The sequence below is a fragment of the Mastigoproctus giganteus genome, chromosome 1, assembly GCF_048544385.1.
Source record: "Mastigoproctus giganteus isolate SK-2022 chromosome 1, ASM4854438v1, whole genome shotgun sequence".
Classification (NCBI taxonomy): domain Eukaryota; kingdom Metazoa; phylum Arthropoda; class Arachnida; order Uropygi; family Thelyphonidae; genus Mastigoproctus; species Mastigoproctus giganteus.
In genome coordinates, this window is record NC_143575.1 from 211021036 (window position 1) to 211048993 (window position 27958).

The 27958-nt window shown below is 38.1% G+C and overlaps 1 protein-coding gene across 1 annotated transcript in view; it reads right to left on the reverse strand.

Moving 5' to 3' along the window:
- Positions 1–4414: 4414 nt before the first annotated feature.
- LOC150091495 (acetylcholine receptor subunit alpha-like) overlaps positions 4415–27958 on the reverse strand; it is a 325013-nt gene continuing 301469 nt past the window's right edge. Inside the window, exons 6-7 of the mRNA XM_090384180.1 lie at positions 11105–11968; positions 4415–5157 (exon numbers count right to left, since the gene is read on the reverse strand). Of these exons, the coding sequence (XP_090240306.1) occupies positions 4963–5157; positions 11105–11968 (1059 nt within the window). The 3' untranslated portion in view covers positions 4415–4962. The remainder of the gene's footprint in view (positions 5158–11104; positions 11969–27958) is intronic.

The following is a 27958-nucleotide window of genomic DNA, read 5'->3' on the forward strand; positions in this document are numbered from 1 at the left end:
ACTAGGCAAAGTGTTTGGGAAGAAGAGGGTTGGGCAATGCCCCTGGGTATTTAGGGGAAGTACAGTCATCAGCTGAAATGGATTGAGAGGAAATATCACAAAGGTACACTTAACGAATTGACTTGAGAGATAACCATACAGAAAACACGTCAAAAAAAAAAAAACACGCACATTACACCTAAAACAGTGGCATTCAACACATGCAGTGTAATGAATCCTGCTATAAAGTCCGAGAATTGAATGGTCACATCTGGATGTGGCATATGCCCAAAGCATAGCTGCACCCAGACTGTGTTCAATAAATAATGAAGTTCGGTGGTGGTTCCATTCTTTTTTATCCTTTATGCAAATGATGTTTTTCATGCTTTCAATAAATTTATGTGAAATTTGTTACAATTTTGGAAGTTACCATGTGGTCCATTCCACAAAACATCCCTTGATATTACAAGAAGCTCTTAAAGGCTTTCTTCAACAGTCAAACTCACAATTTAAAAGTAAAATGCAGGATTATGACTTTAGCTGGTCTGCATGCTAAAACTAAGTTTTGTCTATAGAAGAAATTTGATAATTCTGTCACAGCTGATTTTAAAAACACAAAGTTATATTTAGCACCAACAAAACTTTCTCAATCAAATAATGCTTTACTAAAGAGGTTTGTTCTCTGTTTAAATGCTCGTTATGATCATTACACTTTATATCGCTTTAATCTTACCAGTATTGAAATTTTCATCCATAATCTGATCTTCCCATTCACATATTTAGGTGAATAGGAAAACTAAACATGTTGTAATTAAAATATTTAGTAAACATAATTTTGCAACCTTGCGAAAATATATTCCACAGCAAGCTTAAAATTCTTTCATGAGTCACTCTATATCACAAGGTGGCCAACTTAATTTGTAATGTGATCTACTTTTATTCTTCAAAATGTGCCGTGATCTACCATCTCAAGAATTTCATTGCATATGGTTAAAAAAAGTTAATCAACGCATATTGAAATATGTTGTTTATAAATTTTAAAATTAAATACAATTCAGAATTCTTATTTTAAATTCATACATATTTAAAATTTTTAATTTATGTGAAGTTTGTGTCTTCATGTCATCCGCCAAGCTTTCAAAATTGGGGATATACTGTGAAAAGGCCAACCATAAAGAATCTTCTGTATGCAAGTCCATAAGAGTAGAGTGATTCTTAGTCCGTTTGTTTCAAATACAAAAAGGCCAATTCACATAAATATGTGGAACCAAAACAGAAATTTTTAAAAGTTCACTGCATTTTTTTCATTTGGGTACTTTTCTTGGCAAACATATTTCCAAACATATATCCTTTTCTGATGGTCTGGCTTTTAGAAAGATATCGTTTTGCAATGTAATAATTTCATTTTCAAGTAATATTTTCTGAAATTTTTTTCGTTAAATGGATAAGAAATATATTGAAGAATGTCTTTGATTGTTTTAAAATCACTGAATCGTGTTTCAAAATCATCGACACCTTTCTCAATTTCAGAAACATTTCTCACTATTAAATTCAAAAGCAGAATATTTTTGTAAATGATCTTGCATATTTGCAAAATGATCATTTTTTTTTTCTTTGAGATCCTCAGCCATTGCCAAAAATTGATATCTATATGCAGAAATACTAATATTCATGTCACCCACATTTTTATTTTTTCCTTGTAATTCCAAATTCAAATCACTTAATTTAATGGTAAAACTGCCAAAAAAGCCAGATCACACAACCACTGCATATTTTCTAGTTGCTCATAATCATCGCTCTTTGATCAGCAAATTTTTTTAATTTCATTCAGCAAATTTCAAAATCTGTAGAAATTTACACTGATTCATTCACCTCACATCTCTGTGTAATAACAGATCTGGTTCATTTTCATCGAGTTGCATTTTGAAAAGTCTTCTTTAAAGAGATTGTCCTCTGATGGAATTCACAATTTTGAAAGCTATGTCCATAACACTTTTAGTATTTAATCTTTTGCTGGCTAACACTTGTTGGTGGATGATACAGTGGTAACTCAAAAAATCTGGGAATTCATCATCCTTTTGGCACAATGCCATGAATCTGTTAAGATGCCCCGTTATTGCTTTAGCTCCATCTGTTGTTATTGATACGAGCTTAAATGGTGGTAATTTTATTTTTTCTAAGATCACTATTAGGTGGAAAATCTGATTGGTATTTACCATAGAGTGCATTGAAGTGCCTTTCTAAATTTCCTTTTTTGGGTATAGCCACAGAAGCATTGCAAATCAAACAACATTTTTCTTTTATCATTACAAAAAAGTATTCTAGTTCCCACTCTTGATGAAAATGATAAGCTTTACTCTTTTTCGTAGTATTCACTTTAAATCTAACAGTATTAAATTAACTTATAAGTACTGTCTAGTTATTAATATTAAGTAATCTAAATAACAATTCAACACATACACATGCTCTCCACAATGTAACTGCATGAATTTTCACTAGACAAGCCTAGCAGCTGTGCAGCAACAACAGTAGTCACATGGTTCAACAGATTTATAATAAGCATATGCAGTGGGGCACATAATAATAATAACATTTAGATTTGACTAATCTATTTTTTATATATATTTAAAATTCATCCTGATCAACCGAAATTAAAGCTCTGATGACCTGTTGGCCATCCCTGCTCTATATCATTACTCCAATGAGTAATTAAACATTACTATACTGTGCTGTATATAATATTTGTGCTTTTTTTTTTTTTTTTTTTTTTTTTGCTCTACAATGTAAAGGGACCTTCTTGTTTTGTATGATCGAAATAAGACTTACCCAGTGGCTTAGCTACCATGTAGGCAGTCAAGGCATGTTCTTTGCTTCCGGACCTGAAAAAGGGTAGCTATGCTATTGGACTTACCCTCGGTGTTTTCATTTCTCCTCCAGTGGAAAGGTGCTCTTTCATAAAGACAGAGTTTGCTAATTTTGTATTAAAAAAAATCTCTGAATGAGAAAAAAAAATTTGTACATGTGTTTGTATGTCTGAACCCAGCACTGGTTCGCTGAATCCAAGATTTCTTATCAACGGTTTCTACCCCCACAACTCGGCACTACTACTCTCACATATATTCTTTAAATTTGGTTTGGAGAGGATTGCAAGCACAAATGAAGTAAGCACATGTACACACGTTGAGTTCAATAGGTTTCCTTTCCGGGCCCCACACAAGCTCAGCCAAGAGTTAAACTTGCAATTCACACCTTTGTCCCAGTTAGGGTGCACATACACTGAAGCAATAAGTGACCTTGTTGATTCAATGTATTTTAACTATTGACATATTAGGTACAATATATTGCTAGTGTTGACATATGCTTTTCAATTTTCAATCAAGATATAGATTTTAGATTTAATTTTTTCTTTTGCCATCCCTACTTTCCAACAAGCACCAGTTCACGTCTTCAGTATGCAAGACTTAAACACCTGAGGTTGAGGTATCAATTGGGAGGTGTGGGCTTGCAAAACAGATTAACAAGGTGGGGTTTCTTTGAAAATTAGTAATAACTGACCACAAATGTGAAAAATGGAAGCATGAAGAAAAACAGATTTTCGGCTGGCAACTCATCCAGAAAAACTTCAACTTAGTGTCAATGCAGGTGTCTTTGGGCTAAAATGTTTGTTGCTATACTGTTTCTGCCCATATGACTTGCTGTCACTAACCCGTTAATTAACAAAGTTAGTTTGACTGTCTGTTTGCATGTGTGCCACCCTAAGAGCTAAGTATAAAAACCAATCATTGTTCATTACCTTGGTGGAAATTAATGGCACAGGGAAATAGCACGATTAAAAAGTTAAATAATACGATATTAATAAAATGATATGCCCAAGTATGTCTGTTTTACAAGAAAAAAAATTAATTGTAATTTTAAATAAATGAAACAATCTATTTATGGAACAGAAACTTAAGAATTAAGTTTGTGTTATAGGAGGATTTGCCCACCATTAAATAAACAGCTGGTAAGAGCAGATTCCCTTCTCTTGGTCTGTGTTATCTTATAATGAAATGAAGTGGAAATTAACTGATTTCAGTGTTGTTTTAGTTGGCACATACATCTGCTCCGTCTATTTCAATACGAGAATACTTTATTTAAAAAAAACCTTTCTGTCCACTTAATGGTATCTTGGAAAGCTGGAAAGTTTCTGCAAAGATATTTTTCTTCTCAGCCTCAAAAATTGCTTCAAAAGAGTTTCTTCACAGAAAACACATTTGCACACAAAAATGTCAGCAGTAAGAAGTTTCAGCAGCTACGACAAAAGTAACAAGTATTTAAGGGAAGAAGCTACTTCACACACAGAAGTACAAGACAATATAAGATTTTCACATTGTCTAACTGTTTAAGTGATATCACCGATGATTGACGATACACACAATACAGTATTTTGCTGATAGTGGGACTGAAACCACATAAAAAATCGTGGTGGTTCTTGATTTTGTCCAGTTTAGGTGTAAAATTGGCTACACTCCTCTCGCAGAGGCTGTTCTTGGCAGTTAGCTTGAAATTAGCACTCAACCTCCCACACAAGCAGGTGAGCCACGCATCTGAGTGATCACTTACAGAGATGCGTTTAGCAGAAGTCAAGTGCTAACAAAAAAAAACAAAAGAGACCCATTTGATCCTTAACCACCCTTAGTTACCCGTTGTGTTAAATGGTATGATAAAATAGACCCTCTTTGCATTGTCCAAGGGCAGTCACAAGTTCACTGTAATCTGTGAGCATTTCTTTCTCCCCCAACAGGGATGGCAAGGTAGAGCACAAGAGTCATCCGTCCAAAACAGAACTACAATGTCTCCAACAAGTGGTGGCTTAATTTTTCGGCTCAAAAAAGATGCTCTAGAACATCATATACTGCCTTCAGATTTTTCTTATTTCCAAGGTATTCTTGGAAGAATGCCAATAGTAAAGATGCATAGGACCTATCAGGTCGAGCTCAAAGCTCACGCCACTTTCCGATGATGGTGGAGGGTTGCTATAGCAACTTCAGAGAGTGCCACATCTATGGGTTCTCTTTTATCGTACAGGGTTGGGGCATGCAGAATGATGCCACAGGTCCCAACCAGTACAGCTACTGAGAAGATCCAGAGAAAGAGGCGATCGAGTACCATGGCAACATATTTCCAATCCTCTTTTACCTAGAAGAAAAGGAAAAGCTAATTATTCAAAGTCATTGCTGACATAATTGATATGATTGTTATAAATTATTAAAGATACTAACATATTAAGCGATATTTTTCAATTATACATTAATTTATAATTTTAAGTTCTTCATATTATACACAGGGAAATCTCAAATATAATATCTGGTGCAAGGGTAGTTTGCAAACGAAGGATCAGCGTTATGAGATATATGCAATAAGAGGCTAAGAAATTAAAGTTTGGTATATTCCACTTATACTTATGGAGAAAAAAACTGATTTTGGCTTTTATGGTGCAAGGGCTTAATCGGCCATGATGTGCCAAGTCAAAAAAAAAAAAAAAATTGAAATTATCAATATACACTTGTTTCTGTTTGACTAACTGCAGTAAATCTTAAATACATAATGACTATAGGCATATTTTTGCTAAGGATAAATTATCTAAAATAATATCACAAGTTTAGACAAATACACCAACCGTTTAAATAAACTGATTTAATGATAAAATAATACTGAATAGTATACTGAAATGATACAATAAAAACTGTAAAATAATAATTTACAAAAACTGATTTACTTTAAAACAAATAAAAATGAATTGATGAATTTAAAATGCATTAAAATTATAAATTTAAAAGCGATAAAACACCATTGAAGCTTTCGGGGGCATTCGTCTCCTTGCTCAACAATAATGAAGTTTAAGTGACACAACCTTAAATATCAGGCTCACGGCACACGTGTCTGACCAGGCACATGTTCAACACTCTCTTCACATGTGCTGGAACCGGAAATGGTCTGGGAGCGTGGCAAATTAAAACATTTGTCTCTGGCAAGGATCACAGCCTCCAAAAGGGGGTGGAGCCAAACTCCCCTATCTCTATTCATACTATTGTTACCAGATGACCCAATCCACAAACTCTCCAGCCACTTGCGGTCCCAGAATCTATGTGCCCGGTCATTTATTTGTTTTAAAGTAAATCAGTTTTTGTAAATTATTATTTTACAGTTTTTATTATATCATTTCAGTATACTATTCAGTATTAGTTTATCATTAAATCAGTTTATTTAAACAGTTGGTGTATTTGTCTAAACTTGTGGTATGTATAACCCCAACCTTAGAGGCCTTTCTGCAGATATATCTAAAATAATCTTGAAGAAAATGGAAGTCAGACTAATAGCATTTCATAAAAGGTAAGTTTATGTCATCTTTACAATTTCACTGCTAAATTAAAAAAAGAAAAACGAAAAGAAAAGAAATGAGAGGGAAAAACCTTATCCAGTTGTTTAAAGGTCCTAAAAATATTTTACTGCCATGTTACATAAGTGCTTTCAGTTGCACGTAACTAACCAGTTTCAGTTCAAATTCATGTCACCATCTTTGATTTCTGCCACTGGAGCTCGATAAATTACATCCTTAATATTGTCACAAAACTAAGTGTAATAGCAGAATAGCCAATAAATTGGACAGCCATACCTAACCACTGGTCTGGACAGTGGTGAAGTGAAAAGCGTTCCTGCATAAACCACTGGTGGTATCCCATTTTGTTGAAAAATACACTGATATATAGTTCTTCATTAATCAGCAAAGAAGACTGGTTTACTTACGGGTTATAAAAGAGATGTGTTTGTCTGTCCGGAAACTATCCAGCCATTTTGAATATCTTGAGAACAGGTCACATGGCCCTGATGTAACTTGGCAGCTCGTCAGAGAAGACCTTACTGCACATGTGTGAACAGTCACTCTCCCATTGGGTTAGTCAGTTGGCAGTGAGATGCCACTGAGTGAGTTTGTGCACTGTATGACCATTGCATTCACAAAGACCGAGCGAGTAGATCAGCGAATCTGCATCAAGTTTTGCTCCAAACTTGGACATTTGTCCATGGAAATTATTCGAATGATTAAGAAGTCTTTCAGGGATGATTCAATGAGTGAAACCCAGATAAAACAGTAATACCGACATTTCAAAGATGAGCGGGAATCCGTTGAAAGCGATCTATGTTCTGGAAGGCCTTCAACAAGCAGAACCCATGTGGGTTGCAATCAATGAAAATCGGGGATTGACAGTGAGAGAATTAGAAGAAGATGTGGGGATTCCACGGACTACTGTTTCAGAGATTTTGACGGAAGACCTTGGCATGAAATGTATGACTGCAAAATTTGTTCCACAGCTCCTGTCAGAAGGAATTTCATGCTGAAGTTGCACAGGACTTGCTTGAAACCACTAACAATGACCCAGATTTCCTCAAAAAGGTCATAACCGGAGATGAGTCATAGGTCTATGGCTATGACTATAGGCCTAATGAATCTGATGAGTATAATGACCAATTGTGCAGAGAAATAGTGGGCCAGTAAATCAGAATGTCTTATAATGGAGGATTTTAACTTTCCAGATATTGACTGGAACTTGTAGGTTGGTCACACACACACACTCTAGTAAGACTTTTTTCTACAGCAGCATCTTCGAAAGGCAACCAGAGGGAGCAATACTCTTGATCTGATTATCAGCAGTGATGATGCATGCATTAAGAATTTGCAGATAAAGGAACCACTGAGCAACAGTGATCACAATGTACTGATATGGGAATTACTTAAAGATGTAATTACCATCAAGGCTAAAGGGAAGGGCTTTTGCTTTCCTAAAGGTGATTACAGGGGTCTCAGTTTTTAAATTCTGTACAGTGGGGTCAACCGATGATGTTACCAACATTGAATTTTAAAGGAAAGATTTCAGGGACTTAATCTTGGCTACAAGGCTTTTCATTCCAACTAAAAAATGCTGTTCAAGGTTCAGGCCTAAATGGATGTCAGATGAATTAATGAGGCTGGTGGCAGAGAAGAAAAATGTATGGGATGCATATAAATTATCAGGTGACACAGAAGCCTATGGCAGATATAAGCCTGTCTGTAATCAAGTCACAAAGGAAGTTAGGCAGGCAAAGGCAGATTACGAGAAATCTTTGGCAAAGGATGCAAAGAAAAACAGCAAAGAGTTCTTTACTTATGTAAACTCTAGAAGGAAAAGAATGAATCAGATTGGACCACTTAACATAGATGGGTTGACTCTTGATGATCATGCTCAGGTAGCTGATAAACTGGCCTAAATGGATGTCAGATGAATTAATGAGGCTCGTGGCAGAGAAGAAAAATGTATGGGATGCATATAAATTATCAGGTGACACCTACATTCACACACGAGGAGTTATTCAATGAGGGGAATACCAGAAGTTTATCAAACTCTAACAGGGAGCTAAGTGATTTTGTAATAACTGAGAGCAAAGTGGATGAGAAATTGTTGAAGTTAAACATAAAAAAGGCACCTGGGGTGGATGGGATCTATCCAGTTATATTAAAGGAGGCAAACAATGAAGTAAGCAAACCCTTAGCTATATTTATGAGAGTTCCTTGGACTCAGGGGAGGTCCCCATGGACTGGAGGTGTGCAAATGTATCACCAATTCACAAAGGGGGTTCAAAGAGTGACACAAGTAACTATAGACCTGTTAGTTTAACTTGTGTTCTGTGGAAAATAATGGCATCACTGGTTAAAGAAGCATTGCAGGATCATCTAGACAAGGCTGCAGTAATAGTTAAGACACAGTATGGGTTTGTTAAAGGGAGGTCTTGTCTGACCAATTTGATTGGATACTATGATGTGGTCACAAAGGAACTGAATGCCAAAAATAATTTTGATATCGTATACTTGGATTTCAAGAAAGTTTTTGATACTGTTGCACATGGAAGCATGCTGTACAAATTGGAGCGGTATGGCATTAAGGGTAAGTTGCTACAATGGATAAAGGGATGGTTGAGTGGGAGACAACAGAGATTGGTAATCAATGGACACTGCTCTTTGTGGACAAATGTTATTAGTGGAGTTCCTCACAGTTCGGTGCTGGGCCCATTGTTGTATTGTGTATTCATCAATGATATTAATGTCAAAGTTTGCAGATGATACAAAGGTTGGTAGGGTTGTTAATGGCAGTAAAGAGAGTATGCTAATCCAACTGGATCTAGATAAGTTGGGCAAATGGGCTGAGAAGTGGCAACTGAAGTTTAACATTGACAAATGCAAAGTACTGCATATGGGTAGCAATAACTGAAGAGAAACGTACCAACTGTGTGGTACTACACTCAGGGAAGTGGAAAGCAAAAAAGACCTAGGGGTAATTGTGCAGTCAAATATGAAGTTTGCTGAGCAGTGCAGACAGGCTGCCAGAGCAGGTCATGGAGTCTTGTCAATGATATATAGCAATTTTGCCAGCTGGGACAGGGAAATGATTATCCCATTGTAGAAGGCAATGGTCAGACCACACCTAGAGTACTGTCAGGTCTGGAGACCTCATTTTAAGAAGGATGTAGAGTTGCTAGAACAAATACAAAGGGCAACAAGATTGGTGAGGGGAACTAAGGGGTGCTCTTACCAAGAAAGGCTTAAGTCCTGAAAACTGCAGCGGCTGGAGAGTAGGCACTTGCAAGGTGATCTGATTGAGGTGTATAAGGCCTTGAATGGATTGAGCAAGCTGAATGCTGATGGGATTCTTCCTCTTGCTCAGATTAAGAACCTGAGGAGGCATAGATTCAATCTGAGGAAAGACAATTGTAGAATGGATGTGCAGAAGTTTGCCTTTAGCCAGCAGGTGGTTGATTGGTGGAACAGACTTCCATCTTTAGTTGTGGAAGTTGATAGCTTAAATAAATCTAAGGCTGAGCTGGACAAGCATTTGGAATGCATGGAGGGGTGAAATGGGAGAGGTTTTTTTTTTTGGCTGAAGCTGCATATGCTTGCTTTCTTGCATCGTATGCTTCTGCTAATGACCCTGAAACAAAAGCCCAGTCTTCCCAATGGAAGTAGCCTGATTCTCCACATCTGAAGAAGTCATAGCAACGTCAAAGCCATGTTGATGGGTTTCTTTTTTTTTTTTTTTTTTTATATATATATCATGAAGGTGTTGTCCATGATGAATACACTCCTCCGGGCCAGACAATAACTAAGGAGTACTACATCAAAGTTCTTCGCCAGCTGAGGGATGCAGTAAGAAGCAAACAGCAGCAGCTGTGGATAAGTGGTGACTGGTAGCTTTTTTGGCAAAACATTGCATCACTCAGGTCTGTCAGCCCCCGTACAGAACAGATTTGGCTCCCTGCGACTTTTCCCAAAGCTACTATCGCCATTCAAAAGAAGTAGATTTCAGACCATTGACGAGATTAAGGAGAAGGTGACGAGGCTGCTGATGGCGATCCCAAAGAAGGACTTTGCAGATCATTTTAAAAAGTGTAAGCAATGCTGGTATTAGTGTGCGAGGTCCCAAGGGGAGTACTTTGAAGGGGAATAAGGCGGCATTGTCGTAGGCAAATTATTATTTTTTTTTATATTACATGGCTGGATACTTTCCAAACAGACTTCGTAGTGTCAAAAATGTTTTTATTATTAATTTTCTTTTGGTTACAGTTACAAGGGTAATTTTGAAATTATTTCTATTGCAATAAAATTTCATTTTCATGCAAACTAATATATTTATAAACAGATATTTACACTTTAAAGCCAAAAACGAACTGTACTAAGGAAAGCAGATGTATGTGTGTGGTGAAATGGGAATGAGCAATTTCATCTACATAAAAGCAGGAGCAGTCCAAGGATTTTCTAAAGGGCTTGGGGATAAAGCAGTGTTCCAGGGAATCATTAAGCTTTAATTATTGTGTAACAGGGTGGGAAAGTCATAAGGGAGGATTTATAGTCCCTTCAATCCCTATCTGGGAATGCCCCTGGATAGCCAGAATAAAACTTATGCATTATTTCATTTTGTGTTCTATAATTTATATAGAATAAATTCATTCAATACAAGGAACGAATTTTAACTCTGCTCCTATATATAGGAGCAAAGTTAAGAATAAAAAGGTAATATAAAGAAACTGTTTTGATTTAACATAGAAAGACCTCACTTACACTCATCTGTTCCTCATAACGGCGAGTGTGGTTGGCAATGTAGTGGACAGATTCCATGGCTCTCTGAAAGTCCGGACACAGATGAAGTCTCTTCACTGCAGGGGAACTGCTGTTGTGAGAATCTTCATCCGTCTCAGCAGGGTGAATTCTTCCTTCAGTTCCGTGAATACGACAGCCACTATAATGACCACCTAGGCCAAAATCGCTGTCCCTTGCTGGCCGAATGGGGCATGATTCCGGCTGGAAACCGTATTCCCTAAGTTCTGTGCCATTACAAGTACGAACAAGTATTTTCGGGGATTCGTTTTCAGGATAGGTAGGCCTCCTCATAAGAAGGAGACGGGGAAGGAGATGGAGAAAGACGCGTTTGACCCACGGTGCCATCGTATGGGTAGTTGGAGTCCTAAAGTGCACATTAAGAACTACAACAGTGACGCAGATAGAGAGGGTGACCAAAATCATAGTGAAGAGCAAATACTTGCCAAGCAGCGGAACTACCAGAGAAGTGGGAGGAATGATCTCCGCCAACAACAGGAAAAACACAGTAAGTGAGAGCAGAATCGAGATGCTGAGACTAACTTTTTCTCCACTATCTGATGGCAGGTAGAACACCAGCACTGTCAGGAAGGAGATTCCCATGCATGGGATAATAAGGTTGACTGTGTAGAAGAGAGTCTTCCTTCGCATGCTGATATTAAAGGTGATGTCGATGTATGGTTCGGTGCAGCACGTGTAATACTTCTCATTGCGAACAGCTGGTACTTCCAACAGGTCCCACTCCACGCTCAGATAAAATTCCGACAAGTCAATGCCGATTTCCACTAGGCTAGTATCACGTATCTCATCTTTGTGCCTTAGATCAACCTGGAGAGAATGACAGACACGAATTCAGTGATCAGAAATAAGTGTTTATATATAATTTATTTGAATTGCAAAAAAATTACTAACAAATGCGATTTATGCTCTTTAAGGTATACTCCTCTGTTAATATGTATTGTTGCGTCTGCAGTAAACAGGAAAAAAAAGCAGCTTAAGCCTACAAACTCCAGTCCTGGTATATGACCAGCAATGAAGGGCACTGGCCTGGTATAGCCCAGTGGTCAATGTCAATGTACACCAGCAGGCACATTTGAGTTGCCTCGAATCCAAGGCAATCTTTGTCAAATCTAAACACTCCTCTGGATATATGTGGTTGTGCCAGTGTATAAACAAAACATCCTCTCAGCTAAGAAGTTAAACAAAAGTAAGCTTAAATCATGTTAAATCTAAATTGTCATAACATACTCATGGAATTCCATTCTGACTGCAATGATGATGCCCTGCTGATCCTCAGATGTCTGCCTGACATGTTTTTATATTTAGCCCTCAGCCATTTTCCAGAACTGCAGTCAAAACTACAAAGGCTGGCTAGTCCCACAATACTTGAAAGAGGCACTCTGTGCTTCTTAATTACCATATCTTACTATTGTCTAATACTTCTCCAACCCTACACAGTGACTAACCTGGGAGAACTGTAGTTTTGTCACTGCAGGTGTTTATATACATACACATACAGAGGAGCGTGCCATCCCGAGAGAAAAATGGGTGCACTCAGTGGTGAGCTGTGAATATTTTAACAATGGGCTCGCTTTTTGATCGACCGATCAAATTCTACCGAGTAATTTGATCGGTCACAGAAGTGACATCACTCTCAGTTTCCACCCGAGGCGTTTCTCATGCTCCCACTACTAGTAGTGTGATTAGTGCACTTAAGGCATTTTTCATGACTGACCAGTATGATATCTCGAGTCAGGAGCAGATTCAGGGGGGATGGACAGATGGGGCTTGTTACCCCCTTAACCATGCATATAAGTGTATATGTATAAGGTCTATCTAAAAAAAAAACCATAAAAACTTTGTCGTCATGCCTCCCCTTATAATGATACCTCAATACAATAGTGTCTTGAGTTCTTTTTAGAATTTTTGAATAGTATGAAGTCACAATCATACTTCCTGAAGTTACTACTGCAGTAAGTATGATTGCAACAATACAAGTATTTGTCATATGACTGCAAAAATACAAGTGTTTATCATATGACTACAACAATACAAGTATTTGTCATATGACGGTAACAATACAAATATTTATCAACAGTTTCTTTTTTTCGTCTCGCATTTTCGTTACATTCCATTGTTAGGTGCCCCTAACGGCTGCGTATGTTGCTTCATTTACAAGATCTGTACTTCAATCGACACTGTTTTCCAGAGACATTTAGATACGTTGCAATCGCAAGTATACATCTCTTACTTGAGTTATAATAAATTGTATCGTGTCTTCCAGAAATTATGAAAATTTGCGAATGTTCAATGAAATATTTACAATACAAAAGCTCTTTTATTTCATAATCAATATACAAATCAAAATACCTAAAAGAAATGCGAAGGATGTTTCACATAAACCACTATCGCACAATATTTATTTATTATTTATTATTTATTTATTAATACTGTACTCTCTCTCTCCCTTCCTTCCTTCCTTCGACAGAAAAATTGAATGAAGTGATATAAACGAGAGATATAAATAAATAAATAAAAAAGTACGTCACCAAAAAGGGAATTTACTGATAAAATAAAATAAAATAAGGCTTGAGTTTGATGTTGTTAACCACAATGTCAAACTCAAGCCTTATTTTTAACCTTTATAACTAACCTTAACGGCATTCTGCAATCTATTTGAACAAACTCTTAAAATTATAACACGCATTCTCAAATACAAACAGAGTCCACTTTTCGAAAACATTACCAAATTAATTATCACGAGGCAGTACTTTAAATTTTACCCTACAATACAGCCGATTGCTTAAATTTGTAACCGGCCGTCTATAGACTTTAAAATCTTCAAATTTATTGTACTAAGACATGAAATGAATAAAGGGGGGATCAAATTTGCAATGGGTGACACAAATAATTACAGACCTGTTAGTTTAACTTCTATTCTGGGGAAAATAATGTAGTCACTGGTTAAAGTAGCATTGCAGGATAATCTGGACAAGACTGCAGTAGTAATTCAGACACAAGTGCAGAGCACCCTACCTCCTTGTGGTGTGGGCTACACATGTGACGCCTGGCAAAAGAGGTGCGGCTATTCCTCCTACTTGGGCTCACAACTCTGTCAGGTCTGCTATTGTCTTGTCCCGAAAATATCTAGAAAAAAGGAAGCCCAGCAGTCACCTGTTGCTGGCAACAATATGCCACTATGTCAACCATCGTCATCCTCTGGAGGGGCCAAGGGCCCCAAGGCTAACGTTTCCTGTGTCATGGACTTGTACAGAATGTTTTTGATCCTTTACGACTAAAACAGGACTTGGACTACACTTCCGAAGATCCCACCCAATCCAAATCAATGAGAAGATTGACACTGCTAGAACCAGAGCACGTTGGAGTAAAGAAGTTTTACTTCTTGCGAATGCTGAAGTTGAATTAAAGAACTACAGACATAAGAAAGTAAACCAACTATTACAGGTGAAGTTTTCCTCGATCTGTTCAGGCCATCAAGTGTAGGAGGAAAATGCCAACTTATGCAGCTTTGGTTCAAGGCCTTCTACGCCAAGAACAAATGGAAAGTGTTGACTCTTCTTCTCTTCCTGCTATTGAACAAACTGCCAAACAACTTTTACCAAATGAGTGAACCTCTGCGGCTGTTGGGAATTTATCCCCCCCCCAAAGAAGTGTCTGGTTCTGCCACGGACCTGGAGTTAAGTTCGGGACCGTGCACAACACCAGTCCAACCTTCTACTCAATTCATATAGATCCTCTAACATCTGTTTCTACCTTGGTTGATGAAGAGGTCTGGGAAAAGCAGTCCACCATCAAAAGATAGAGGCACTCTATGATATTATATTGTCCTTATTGCAGTTGCCAGAGTCAACCTTTACTCATTGTTGTTGTATATTCTGGTGCAAGGGTAACTTAGGCCATATTGCACCTCCCAAATCAATGCACTTTACACAACCTTTAATCACCGTATACTGAAAGTGTTCTTAGCTGAGGCCTTGGATAGTAGATTAGATTGGATTTTGATTAACTGGACCATTATATTGTGACTGTTAGAAGACCCAGAAGAGTTCAACAGGTTACTCAATTAATGACTGATCATTTTTTACCTTCCAGGAGGGCTAAACCTAAGAAAGAGTATGCTGAAACTTAGAATTTTTCTTAAAAACTGTAGCAGATGTGCTACCCAGATCCTCAATAATATTGCACCAAGTGGTGCTGTCATCAGTTCCGAGAACTTCTTCTGGTTTTGGAAAGGATTATTTTGTGCAAACATATCTAATTATTCTTATCCTGCTAGACCTTCTAAATTATCAAGCAGATGAAATGCTGGAGAAGATTTTATATAAGCCTACAATTCCTTTGGAACTGTAGCAGCATTTCCTGGGTTGCATTCATTCCCAGGTCCTGATGGAGTGTCATCATTATGTGTTTTCATGTTTTTTTGTGGTCGGAAAGGTTACCTAGTTCGTTATACTGTGCTAATAGGATCGTCATTCCTAACAGAAAGTGCCAACTTCACCGTCAGAATATCGACCCATCTCAGTGTCAACAGTGTTAAAAAGAACGTATCATAAAATATTGGTATCTCGGCTATCTTCAGTAACACAATTAGATCCATGCCAAAGAGCATTTGTTCCAGTAGATGGGATGGCAGAGAACGTCTCACTACTTCAAGCTCATCTGTTCTATTCAAGGAAGAATCTTCATCATCTGTATTTAGCTACATTGGACATTATGAAGGCATTTGAGTCTGTCTCCCATCAATCCAACAGTTGCTGAAGCATTGCAAGGGCACTATTTACCCGAGTCGTTTTTGCAGTACATGAAATTACTGTATGAGAATTCTAGCACTATTGTGAGGTTCTTTGGGAAAAGCTGCTCCATTCGTCCTACTAGAGGAGTGCAGCAAAGAGACCTCTATCTCCATGTTTATTCAACCTAGTTGTTATGCTCCTAAAAAGCTGATCTAACTATGTAGATTCCCCTTATTAGGGTCTAATGTAAATGCAGTAGCATTTGCTGATGACCCCGTTCTATGTGCCAACACTGCAACGGGTTTGCAATGTCTGGTTGAGAGAGCAAATTCCTTTCTGTTGAAGAGAGGTCTCGTAATTAATTTAGAAAAATTGTGGACATTATCTCTGGTCCCTTCAGGTCAGAAGAAGGTAAAAGTCCAGCCTGGTAAGTTTCTCTTACCATCACTTGAAGTATTAGGCAGATGGGAATATCTTGGGGTTGAATTTTCCACAACTGGGAAAATGTCATTTGGGGTTGACCTTGATCTGTTGCTGGGAAGGGTAACTAAAGCCCCGCTAAAGTCACAGCAAAGTCTTTTTATTTTAAAGCACTATTTGATACCCAGATTTTATCATCATCTATCTTAGGTTTATGGGCATTCTTTGATAGACTCCTATCAAAGGTGGGCATTCTTTGATAGGATGAAAGGTGGCATTCCCTTCTTCCCAAGACCTTTGATTGTCGTGCTCTGGAGAGTAGCCAAAGTCACTACTTATCATCAGTGGGTTGGAGAGGTGAACCTGCTCTTGGCTGGTCATTTCTATATTGCTTTGGTCAAGATCAGTACAAATGCCCTCTCCAAGACATCTAGAGGTTGGTCTTCGGATCAATCTTGTAGGGTGGGGTGTGATTCTGTAGAAACTCTTTTCCACATTTTCCTCTGGTGTCATAGGCCCCATGGCATTAGGATTAAAAGGCTTGATACTGGGGTGAATTTAGTGAACAATCATCTAATTTAGAAGGGCTGGGTGACTCTTCTAGAATCTCATTATAATACTCAGGAAGGCCGTAGAAAGCCAAATCTCCTATGAGTGAAGGTTGGATCATCATATTAGCATTAGTAGAGGCATATGATGCAAGAAAGCAAGCTTATGCAGCATCAGCCGAAAAAAAAAAAAAAAACCACTTCCACTTCACCCCTCCGTTCGTTCGAAATACCTGTCCAGCTGAGCCTTAAATTTATTTAGGCTATCAACTTCCACGACAAGAGATGGAAGTCTGTTCCACCAACCAACTACCCGATGGCTAAAGGCAAATTTCCGCACGTCTATCCTCAATTTGAATTTATGCCCTCTCAGGTGATTATTCTGAGCAAGAGGAAGAATCCCATCAGCATTGAGCATGCTCAAACCATTCAAGGCTTTATACACCTCTATCATATCCCCTTGCCGGTGCCTAGTCTCCAGACACTGTAATTTGCAAAACGTAAGCCTTTCTTCATAAGAGCACCCCTTTGTTCCATTCACTAATCTTGTTGCCCTTCTCTGTATTCGTTCCAGCATCTCTACATCCTTCTTGAAATGAGGCCTCCAGACCTGTATACAGTACTCTAGGTGCGGTCTGACCATTGCCTTATACAAGGGAATAATCACCTCCTTATCCCTGCTAGAAAAATTCCTGTATATCATTGACAAGACACCATGAGCTACTCTTGCAGCCCATCTGCACTGCTCAGAGCACTTCATATCTGCCTGAACAATTACCCGCAGGTCCTTTTCATTCTCTACCACTGTCAGTGTAGTACTGCAGAGTTGATACGTTGCTCTGGGGTTGCTGTTTCCCATATGTAGTACTTTACATTTGTCAATGTTAAACTTCATTTGCCACCTCTCAGCCCATCTGCTCAACCTTTCCAGATCCTGTTGCAGCAGCATAGTGTCAGAAGTGTCCTTGACAACCCTGCCAACCTTCGTATCGTCTGCAAACTTGGACATTAAGCTTGCTATACCATCATCAATATCATTTATAAATACAGAAAACAATAATGGACCCAACACTGAACCCTGAGGGACTCCACTAATAACATTAGTCCACAATGAGCAGTGTCCATTGATTACCACTCTGTCTTTTCCCACTCAACCACGACTTTATCCATAGCAGTAATTTGCTTCCAATGCCAGACTGATCTAATTTGTGCAGCAGTCTTCCCTGTGCAACAGTATCAAAAGCCTTTCTAAGATCCAAGTATATAATATCAAAGTTATTCCCTGCATCATAGTATCCAATCAAATTGGTCAGGCAAGACTTCCCCTTAACAAAACCATGCTGTGTCCGAGCTATAACTGAAGTCTTGTCTAGATGATCCTGCAGTGCTTCTTTAACCAGTGCCTCCATTAATTTTCCTGGAACAGAAGTTAAACTAATTACTTGTGTCGGCCTTTGATCCTCCTTTGTGAATTGGGGTCACATTTGCACATCTCCAGTCTATGGGTACCTCCCCTGAGTTCAAGGAAGCTGTCATAATTATGGCTAAGGGTTTGCTTACTTCCTTTGCTGCCTCCTTTAATATAACTGGATAGATCCCATCCACCCCAACTGCCTTCCTTGTGTTTATCTTCAACAATTTCTCCTCCACTTTACTCTCAGTTATTACAAGATTCTGTAGCTTACTGCCAGAGTTCAATACACCTCTGGCATTCCCCTCGCTGAATAACTCCTCATGTGTGAATGTCAATGTAAAATATTAATTTAGTTTGTTAGCTACCTGAGCAGGATCATCAACATTTGATCCATCAATATCAAGTGGACCAATCTGATTCATCCCCTACCTTCTAGAGTTTACATAAGTAAAGAACTCTTTGCTGTTTTTCTTTGCATCCCTTGCTAAAGATTTCTCGTAGTCTGCCTTTGCCTGCCTAACCTCCTTTGTAACTTGGTTACAGATCAACTTGTATCTATCATAGGCTTCTGTGTCACATGTTAATTTATATGTATCCCATGCATTTTTCTTCTCTGTTATATGTCTCATTAGTTCACCTGACATCCATTTAGGCCTAAACTATGAACAATATTCCTTAGTTGGTATGTAAAGCCTAGTAGTTTCCAAGATAAGTTCTTTGAATGCTTCCCATTTTGAATTTGCTGTTGGTAACATCATCAGTTGGTCCCACTGTATAGAATTTAAATACTGTCTCAGACCATCATAGTCGCCTTTAACTTTAATGGTAGTTACCACTTTGAGTAAATCCCACTTCAGCACACTGTGATCACTGCCACCTAGTGGTTCCTTTATCTGCAGATTCTTAATGCACGAAGAATCACTACTGATAATCAAATCAAGAGTATTACTCCCTCTAGTTGCCTCCCGAACATGCTGATGTAGAAAACAATCATCCAATAAATCCACAAAAGCCTTGCTAGTGTGTGAGTGACCGACCCACAAATTCCAGTCAATATCTAGGAAATTAAAATCCCCCATTATAAGACTCTGATTTACTGGCCCACTCTATTTCCCTGTCATTATATCAGAGTCATTAGGCCTATAGCACACGCCTACTCTCAATTTTGATCTCCCAATGCTCATGTCACACTAAACTGACTCGACACTGCACTGTCCAGCGATGTCGACTGGCTTCACTTCCTTGGATTTTATGTGTTTCTTAACTAATAGCATAACCCCTCCTCCCTTCCTATCCTGTTTATCCTTTCTGTAGACTTTGTACTCCCCAAATTCCAGTTCTGCATTCCTTATATCTCTGTGACACCACGTCTCTGATATTCCAACAATATCCGCCTTTGATGCTATGAGCAATACCTCAAATTCATCAAATTTATTTACCAAACTCCTAGCATTGGTGTACATGCAAGTATACATGCGCCTGTTCTTTTTCTTAGCTACCCTAACACAACCCATGTGTTTACTTGTGCTGCAATGACTCCCAGCGGTCTCTGAAATATCCTGCATCTTGTTTTTCAGGCTTCTGCTCATTCCAATAGAAGTAATACAAGAATCACTTTCACCTCTGCCAGTGGCTACTGTTAATCTATTAGTCTTTGTATCCCCCCCAAGCTAGCAGTTTTCCAACCCACCTAACACTGCCTCGATAGCATCAGCAAATATTCTTGCACCCTTTCTATTTAAGTTTATCCCATCCCTGTAGAAGCAGTCTCTCCTGTTAACAAGTACAGTCCAGTCTAAAAAAAAATTCTACCCCTTGAGCCTTGCACAATCTTTCCAGGGCCGAATTGATCGACAAGGCTCTCATCACATACTCCCTCCTATCGTGTCTGGGCAGAATTGCAGACACTTTTAAATTCAACCCTAATTCACGGATTTTTTTCAACAGTGACCTGTACTTGTTAAGTAATTCTGCCGGTCTCCTACTCTTGATATCATTAGTGCTAACGTGTACAACTATATCACCTTTTGTGCCCTTAAAAGATGATATCTGCTCTACAATGTCATCAACCTTTGGCCCTGTCAGACATACCCTGGTCCTGTTCCACCTATCCTTTTTACAAAGCATGTTCCCCGTTTCCCTGACAACAACTACTAGTTCCTGTGGGAATTAGTAGTTTGTCTTGGACACCCAGATTGTAGGCTCTGGATACTTGCTAGAGACTTCTCATAGGCTTCAGTGCAGAAAATATGACAGAAATGACAACCTTAAGCAACTAATTAAAGATCAGTTTGGAATTATGCCAATCATATCAACAATCACTTTAAATTATAGAGGTTTCTGGTGTTTAACCTCGGCAAACCTCTTGCAGTCTCTAGGTTTACTGAGATCTGATCTTAAAATGATCTCAATCTGGGTATTGCAATGAATTCTTGGCTGCTGGTGGGTTGATCAGTAGATGACTACTGTGGTATGATGATTCCCCCCCCCCCAAGTTGGCCTTTGGCAGGCATAATTGTAAGGTTACCACAACCATAAGAGTGGGAATTTCAATTTAAAAAAAAAATTCTGTTCCGGGAAAATAACAGTCACTGGTTAAAGAAGCATTGCAAGATCATCTGGACAAGACTGCAGTAATCATTCAGACAGAGCATGGGTTTGTTAAGGATGAAGTCTTATCTGAGATAATTTCATTGGATACTGTAATGTGGTCACAAAGGAACTAAATGCAAAAAATAATTTTTTTTGATATTATATACTTGGATTTCAGGAAAGCTTTTGATACTGTCGCACATGGAAGACTGCTGTACAAAGTGGAGTAGTATGGCATTAAGGGAAAGTTGCTACAATGGATAAAAGGATGGTTGAGTGGGAGAAGACAGAGTGGTAATCAATGGACACTGCTCGTCATGGACTAATGTTATTAGTGGAGTTCCCCAGTGTTCCAATACTCTTGTGTATTTATCAATGATATTAATGAAGGTATATCAGGCTTAATGTCTAAATTTGCAGATGATACAAAGGTTGGCAGGATTATTAGTGATAGCTATGAAGTACGCTACTGCAATAGGATCTAAAAAAGTTCGACAGATGGGCTGAGAAATGTCAACCGAAGTTTAACATTGACAAATGAAAAGTATTGCATATGAGTAGCAGTAACCCCAGAGAGATATACCAACTGTGTGGTACTACACTCAGGGTGGTAGAGAATGAAACACACCTGGGAGTAATTGTGCAGTGGGATGTGAAGTTTTCTGACTGGCTGCCAGAGCAGGTCATGGAATCTTGTCAATGATATACAGGAATTTTGATAGTAGGAAAAGGTGATTATCCCTTTGTTTAAGATAATGGTCCTGTACATAGTACTCAAGGTGTGGCCTTGAGTACTACATACAGGTCTGGAGGCCTCATTTTAGGCAGGATGTAGAGTTGCTAGAACGAATACAGAGAAGGGCAACAAGATTAGTGAGGGGAATGAAGGGATCCTCTTACCAAGAAAGGCTTAAGTTCTGCAAATTGCAGCATCTGGAGACTAGGCATCTGTGAGGTGATCTGATTGAGGTGTATAAGGGTTTGAATGGTTTGAGCACGCTCAATGCTGATGGGATTCTTCCTCTTGCTCAGATTATGAACCTGATGAGGCATAAATTCAAATTGAAGAAATAGTTGTAGAATGGATTTGTGGAAATTTACCTTTAACCAGCGGTAGTTGATTGTTGGAACAAACTTCCATTTGTCGTTGTGGAAGTTGACAGCTTAAATAAATTCAAGGAAGAACTAGACAAAGTTTCGGAGGGAATGGATGGGTGAAATGGGAAGGATTTTTTTTTTTTTTTTTTTTTTTGGATGATGCTGTATAAGCTTGCTTTCTTGCATCATAAGCCTCTGCTTGCTAATGGTAATATGAGGAGAAGTTACTTGGAAGAAACTTGGAATAAATGGTAAACTAAAATGGAATATTTAAAATAAGCTTGCTTTCTTGCATAGCATTGCACTAATTATTTGAAGTAGTGCAATACCATGACAACTCGTTGTGAAGGTCAAGTGCAATATGAGATACAGAGGAAATGATGCCTCCCACACTACTATTGTAGTTTTTTCTTAAGAGTTAGCTTTGGTGTATCCACACCGATATTAAATAGAACTAAAATGGAGTAAAAAAATCATAACTACAGAAAAGCCTATATACATGTATCATAACCAAGAAACGAGTGTTGATTAGGAAAATAATGCAACCTTAATTCATAGCGAAGTGACTACATTTAAATATGCCAATTTTTAGTACAATACCAAACAAAAAAAAAAAAAAATTATTATAGCAATAATTAAGGCCAAAGGATTTTATAATTTTGAAATTATGTTTGTTAGATATAACATGTTGTCTTTCTTGCATCAGCATAGAGCTCTGCTTGACAATAAATAAACTTCCTCCTTCAACCAACATGAATGTGAGAGTTCTTTCCCTAAAAGAAATTTCCCCACTCTTTAACAACGACATCATTATGCGCAATCTCCAGTCACTGCAAATTGCAGTACTGAAGCCTTTCTTGGTAAGAAAACACTTTTGTTTCCCTCTCCAGTCTCGTTGCTCTTTTCTATACCCAATCCAACAGAAAGACATTCTTCCTAAAATGAGGCCTCCAGACCTGTATACAGTATAAGAAGTGGTTTGACCATTGCCTTATAAAACAAAATAATCACCTCCTTATTTCTACCGACAAAATTTCAGTACATCATTAACAAAACTACATGAACTATCCTGGCAGCATGTCTGCAGAGAACTTACCTCACTGCACCCTCATGTCTTTCATTCTCCACTACTGTGAGTATTGTACCACACAGTTGGTATGTTAATCTGGGATTACTGCTACCCGTATGCAATACCTTGCATTTGTCAATGTTAAACTTCAACTGCTATTTCTCAGTCAATCTGCCTAGATCTTGTTGCAGCAGCTTACCCTGGTTACTGTCTTTAACCATCCTGCCAACCTTTACATCATTTACAACCTTAGACTTTAAATCTGATATACCCTCATCAATATCATTAATAAATATAAAAAAAAACAACAATGGGCCCAACACCGAACCATGGGGAACTCCACTAATAACATTAGTCCACAAGAACAGGATCCATTGATAACTACTCTCTGTCTTCTCCCATTCAACCATCTTTTTATTTATAGCAGCAACTTTCCCTCAATGAGACAGTGCTTAAATCTGTACAGCAATCTGTTTAAATGCAACAGTATCAAAAGCTTTCCTGATATCCAAGTATATAACATCAAAATTATTTTTTGCATCCAGTTCCTTCGTTATTGTATTATACTATCCAATCAGACTTGTCAAAAATATCGCCCTTAACAAATCCATGCTGTGACTGCAGTATAAGTGCATTCCTATCTTATTGACTTAGTGCATTATAGTCTTAGATGCTAATGCGCCATAAAACTCTAAAACAAACAAGCATTCCTATCTAGATGATCGTGCATTACTTCTTTAACCAGAGACTCCATTATTTCTCTATAATTATTCGGAGCTCACATCTGGTGAGTATGGGCTTGGCACACCCAGGGTCCTGAGCTGGATATCATCATTCTTCTCTTTCTTGGTGATTTCCTTCTATTTTTGATTCTGTCTCTCTCTCAGGTGTAACTCAGAATTTTTTTTTTTTTTTGTCTGGTGCAGCAAAAGCCTTAGGCTTCCTTGCATCATATGGCTAATAATAATAATGTCATCCTTCGATCCCCCTTTGTGAATTGGCAATATATTTGCACATCTCCAGTCCATAGGGGTCTCTCCTGAATCCAAAGGTGCCCTCATAATTATGGCTGAGGGTTTGCTTACTTCCTTTGCTGCCTCTTAATGTAATTCGATAGATCCCATTATCCCAAGTGTTTTTTTATGTTTATCTGAATTTCTCACCCACTTTCCTCTCAGTTATGGTAAAATCATTATCTCCCTGTTAGAATCTGATAAACCTCTGCCATCCAGATCCATAAAAAATTCATGATCAATGAGTGTTGACGCAAAATACCGATTCAGCTTGTCAGCAAAATGATCAGGATCATCGACAGTTAAACCACCGAAATCAAGTGGACCAATGTATTTAACCCCTTCCTTCTACTGTTAATATATAGTAGTGCTCAAAAAATCATTTTGTAGGTTATTTGTCCTTATACTAGCAGATAATCTTTTAGAAATTGCTAAAAGAACATATGTAATAACAATACACATATTAAACTAATAACTGCAGAAAACTTACTTTTATGCCTTATGGGTAAAAAATATACTGTACAATGAAATAATGACTTTTCTCCAAAATAACAGCATGTTATTTATGGTTCATATAATAAACTGCCATTCAGATTTCAAAGAATTTCAAAAATTCTTTGAAAGTAACCATTTTTTTTTTTTTTTTATTACTTTACTCATACTATGATGACAGGCAGCTATATAACAAAAAAAAAAAAAGGCACACCAATATTTCGTTGGCCCACTCCTTGCTTTGATGACTGCTGCAAATCGTAATGGCATCGAACGAATAAGATTCTGAACATGTTCTTGGGAAATATCATTGTACCAATTTTGGTTTCTTTTGCATTACTGAAACACCTATTTTGTTCCAAGAATTTAACTGGATGGATTGAAGTCTGGACTGTTCCCAGGCCATGTTATTGTGTGAAATGATTTATCCTTCAACCATTTTTGCACCTTGAAACAGTAAAGACAGCAAAATAAATTACATTCATTTTAGCAAGAGTGCGACATTTCATAAATTTAAAACTATTGCTAATTTTATGAAATAGTACTCACGGTTTTGGCTCTACGACATGGAGCAGAGTAGTCCTGAAAAATACAATTGGCAACATCCCCATGGTGATCTCTAATTATGTATAGTAATTTTTTCTCAAGAATGTCCTTGTACACCTCAGAATTCACCACACCCTTTACAAATTCAAAATGGCCAATTCCTCTATGTGAAATATAGCCCTATTACACTGTGGAGACGATCGAGTCGGGATGAAATTCTTTTCCTCTTTTTCTTCTAGCATGCCCTTTTGCCGCTGGGCTTCAATGTTTTTTGCATCAAAAGTGGCTTTTGTTTTGGGGGAGGCGACGTGTTACTAATACTGATGAGAAAAGGCATCTACGTACTGTACTTGCCTTTACTCCTGTGTCCTCCTCCCATGCTGTTTTTATATCTGTTGTGACGATCTTCTGTTTCAGCCAAAAAAAAAAAAAAAAACACACACACACCAAAAATCTGTCTTGCGGTGCAGAAGATATTCGTGGGCATCTACTTTCTGTTTAGACTGCCAGTTTCTGAAAATTTTCAGAATAAACGTGCCACTATTGACTGATTACAGCGAATCCTTTTAGCTATTACATGCGTAGAATGTCCCTCTGCATTCAGCACGCTTTCCAATTAATTAATTTTTTTGGTGCCTCCGTAGCCAGGAGCAGCAGTAGTAGCACACGCTTCTTGATTAGACTGGGGTTCGAGCCTGTGCCCACCAAATATGGAGGATGCGGAAAGGTCAGAGAATGACCACCGTATATCCCCGGAGCAATATGGCCTTAGTTGATAATGCTCCTAAAAACCAGATAACAAACAAACTAACAAATCCTATTAATTGTGAAAACTTTAGTCAATACTGGACTCGTGACATGTGCACTGTATTTATACTGTCGCCAGGGTGATGCAATCATGACATCCTCTAAGAGTGCTTGCTAAAATGGTTAATGCAATAGAGCAATGCTACACCACTCCAGAAAATTAACAGAACATGTAGAAAACGTGGTGTAACTCTTGCAGTTTGTGATGAAATGGGACAAAATTTGGTATGATGATGTACCATAGAATAACAATGAAATGAGGAGACAGCGAGAAACTTCAGACATTTATAGGGGTTGTATAAGAATTACCAAAAAGGTCACATTACCGAATTCGCTACAAGATTCTCGATAATATGGTCACGTGACATCAGTACGACTAAACAGGCCTGACAGCAGTGAACCATGTTTGATATAACGGTCTCTATAAGATTGTGGCAACAAATCTCATTCTTCCACCAGCGCAGACCTTAGCTCGCCAAGTGACCGAGTAGTTGGCTGTCTGCATGCAATGTGGCGTCCAAGGGTGCCCCACACATGTTCGATCGAATTTAAGTCTGGTAATCATGCTGGCCACCACAGTCATTAGCATTAGTAGAGGCATATGATGCAAGAAAACAAGCTTATACAGCATCAGCAAAAAAAAACCCTTCCCATGTCACCCATCCAGTCACCCCAAATGTTTGTCTAGTTCAGCCTTAAATTTATTTAAGTTATCAACTTCCACAACAACAGACGGAAGTCTGTTCTATCAATCAACTACCCACTGACTAAAGGCAAACTTCTGTGCATCTATTCTACAACTGTCTTTCCTCAATTTGAATCTATGCCCCCTCAGGTTCTTAATCAGAGCAAGTGGAAGTATCCCATCAGCACTGAGCCCGCAGTTGTTGGATATCTTCAGTTTCAAGCTATTCCTCCACCACTTGAGCTCTGTGTAGTGGCATTGTCGTGCATGAAAAGAAAATCTGGGCCAACCACATCCCTTAAAAGTGGCACATAGGGTTCAAGGATCTGTTCTCAGTAACCCTATCAAAAACATGAAAAGGGGTGCAAGCATTGATCATTATTCTGCCCAACACGAGAAAGCCGCCTCCACCATAAGTGTTCCTTTCTCTGATGTTGGAGAGAAAATAGTGCATTCCTCGTTGTCTCCAGATGAAATAACGTCTAGAATCTGTTTGTGGGCTAAACTGGGACTCCTATTTTATTGTGGACATTGTCGCCGAAGACACTGTTCACAATAAAATATTCACAAAAAACATTTTGTTCTGTTAATGTTGTCAAGCATTGTATTACAGAACACATGATATATTGCCAAACTTCACAGAAATTTGGTGAATTTTCCAAGTGATGCAATTTTTTTTGAAAGCCACTTGTACGTGAAGAAGCCTCTTTGCCAGAGACTTCTCATAATCTGCCTTAGCTTGCTAACCTCCTTACTGACTTGATTACAGACTAGTTTATATCTATCATAGGTTTCTGTATTACCTGATAATTGTTGTGTACCTGTAACATGTTTCATCTTCTTGTATCTGTTTCACCTTCTTCAATACCAATTGCACTGGGCACTTACTTGAACATCATGACATTCGCTTTCACTTAGCCACTCAGCTGACTATTTTCTTAATATGTTGCTCAGTCTTGTTCAGCTTCAGTAAGTTTTCTTAAAATGTAAATTTTTCTTTCATAATTAATTGCGAATTGAAACAATATAAGCACGTAGAACATAAACGTACGTAAATTTATAAGTTATATTCCCAAGTGATCTTGAAAAACTTTACTTATACACCAAAATCACATGCTTAGTGCATTATATGACCCCCCAGAGATTTATATTACCATGCTAATTCCCCACTACCTAATGTAGAAATGAAATACTGGACATCTGTGTTATCTAATGCTAGTATTGAGAAAGTACTCTTGCTCTCAGATGCTAAACTACTGTCACTTAGTAGATAACATACAAAGAATTTAAAAAAAACTGCTTGAGACCAATGTAGTCACCTTAACGAAGGCAAAAGCCCTTTTCCTTTGCCCTTGACAGTAGTTACAACTGTAAGTAAAT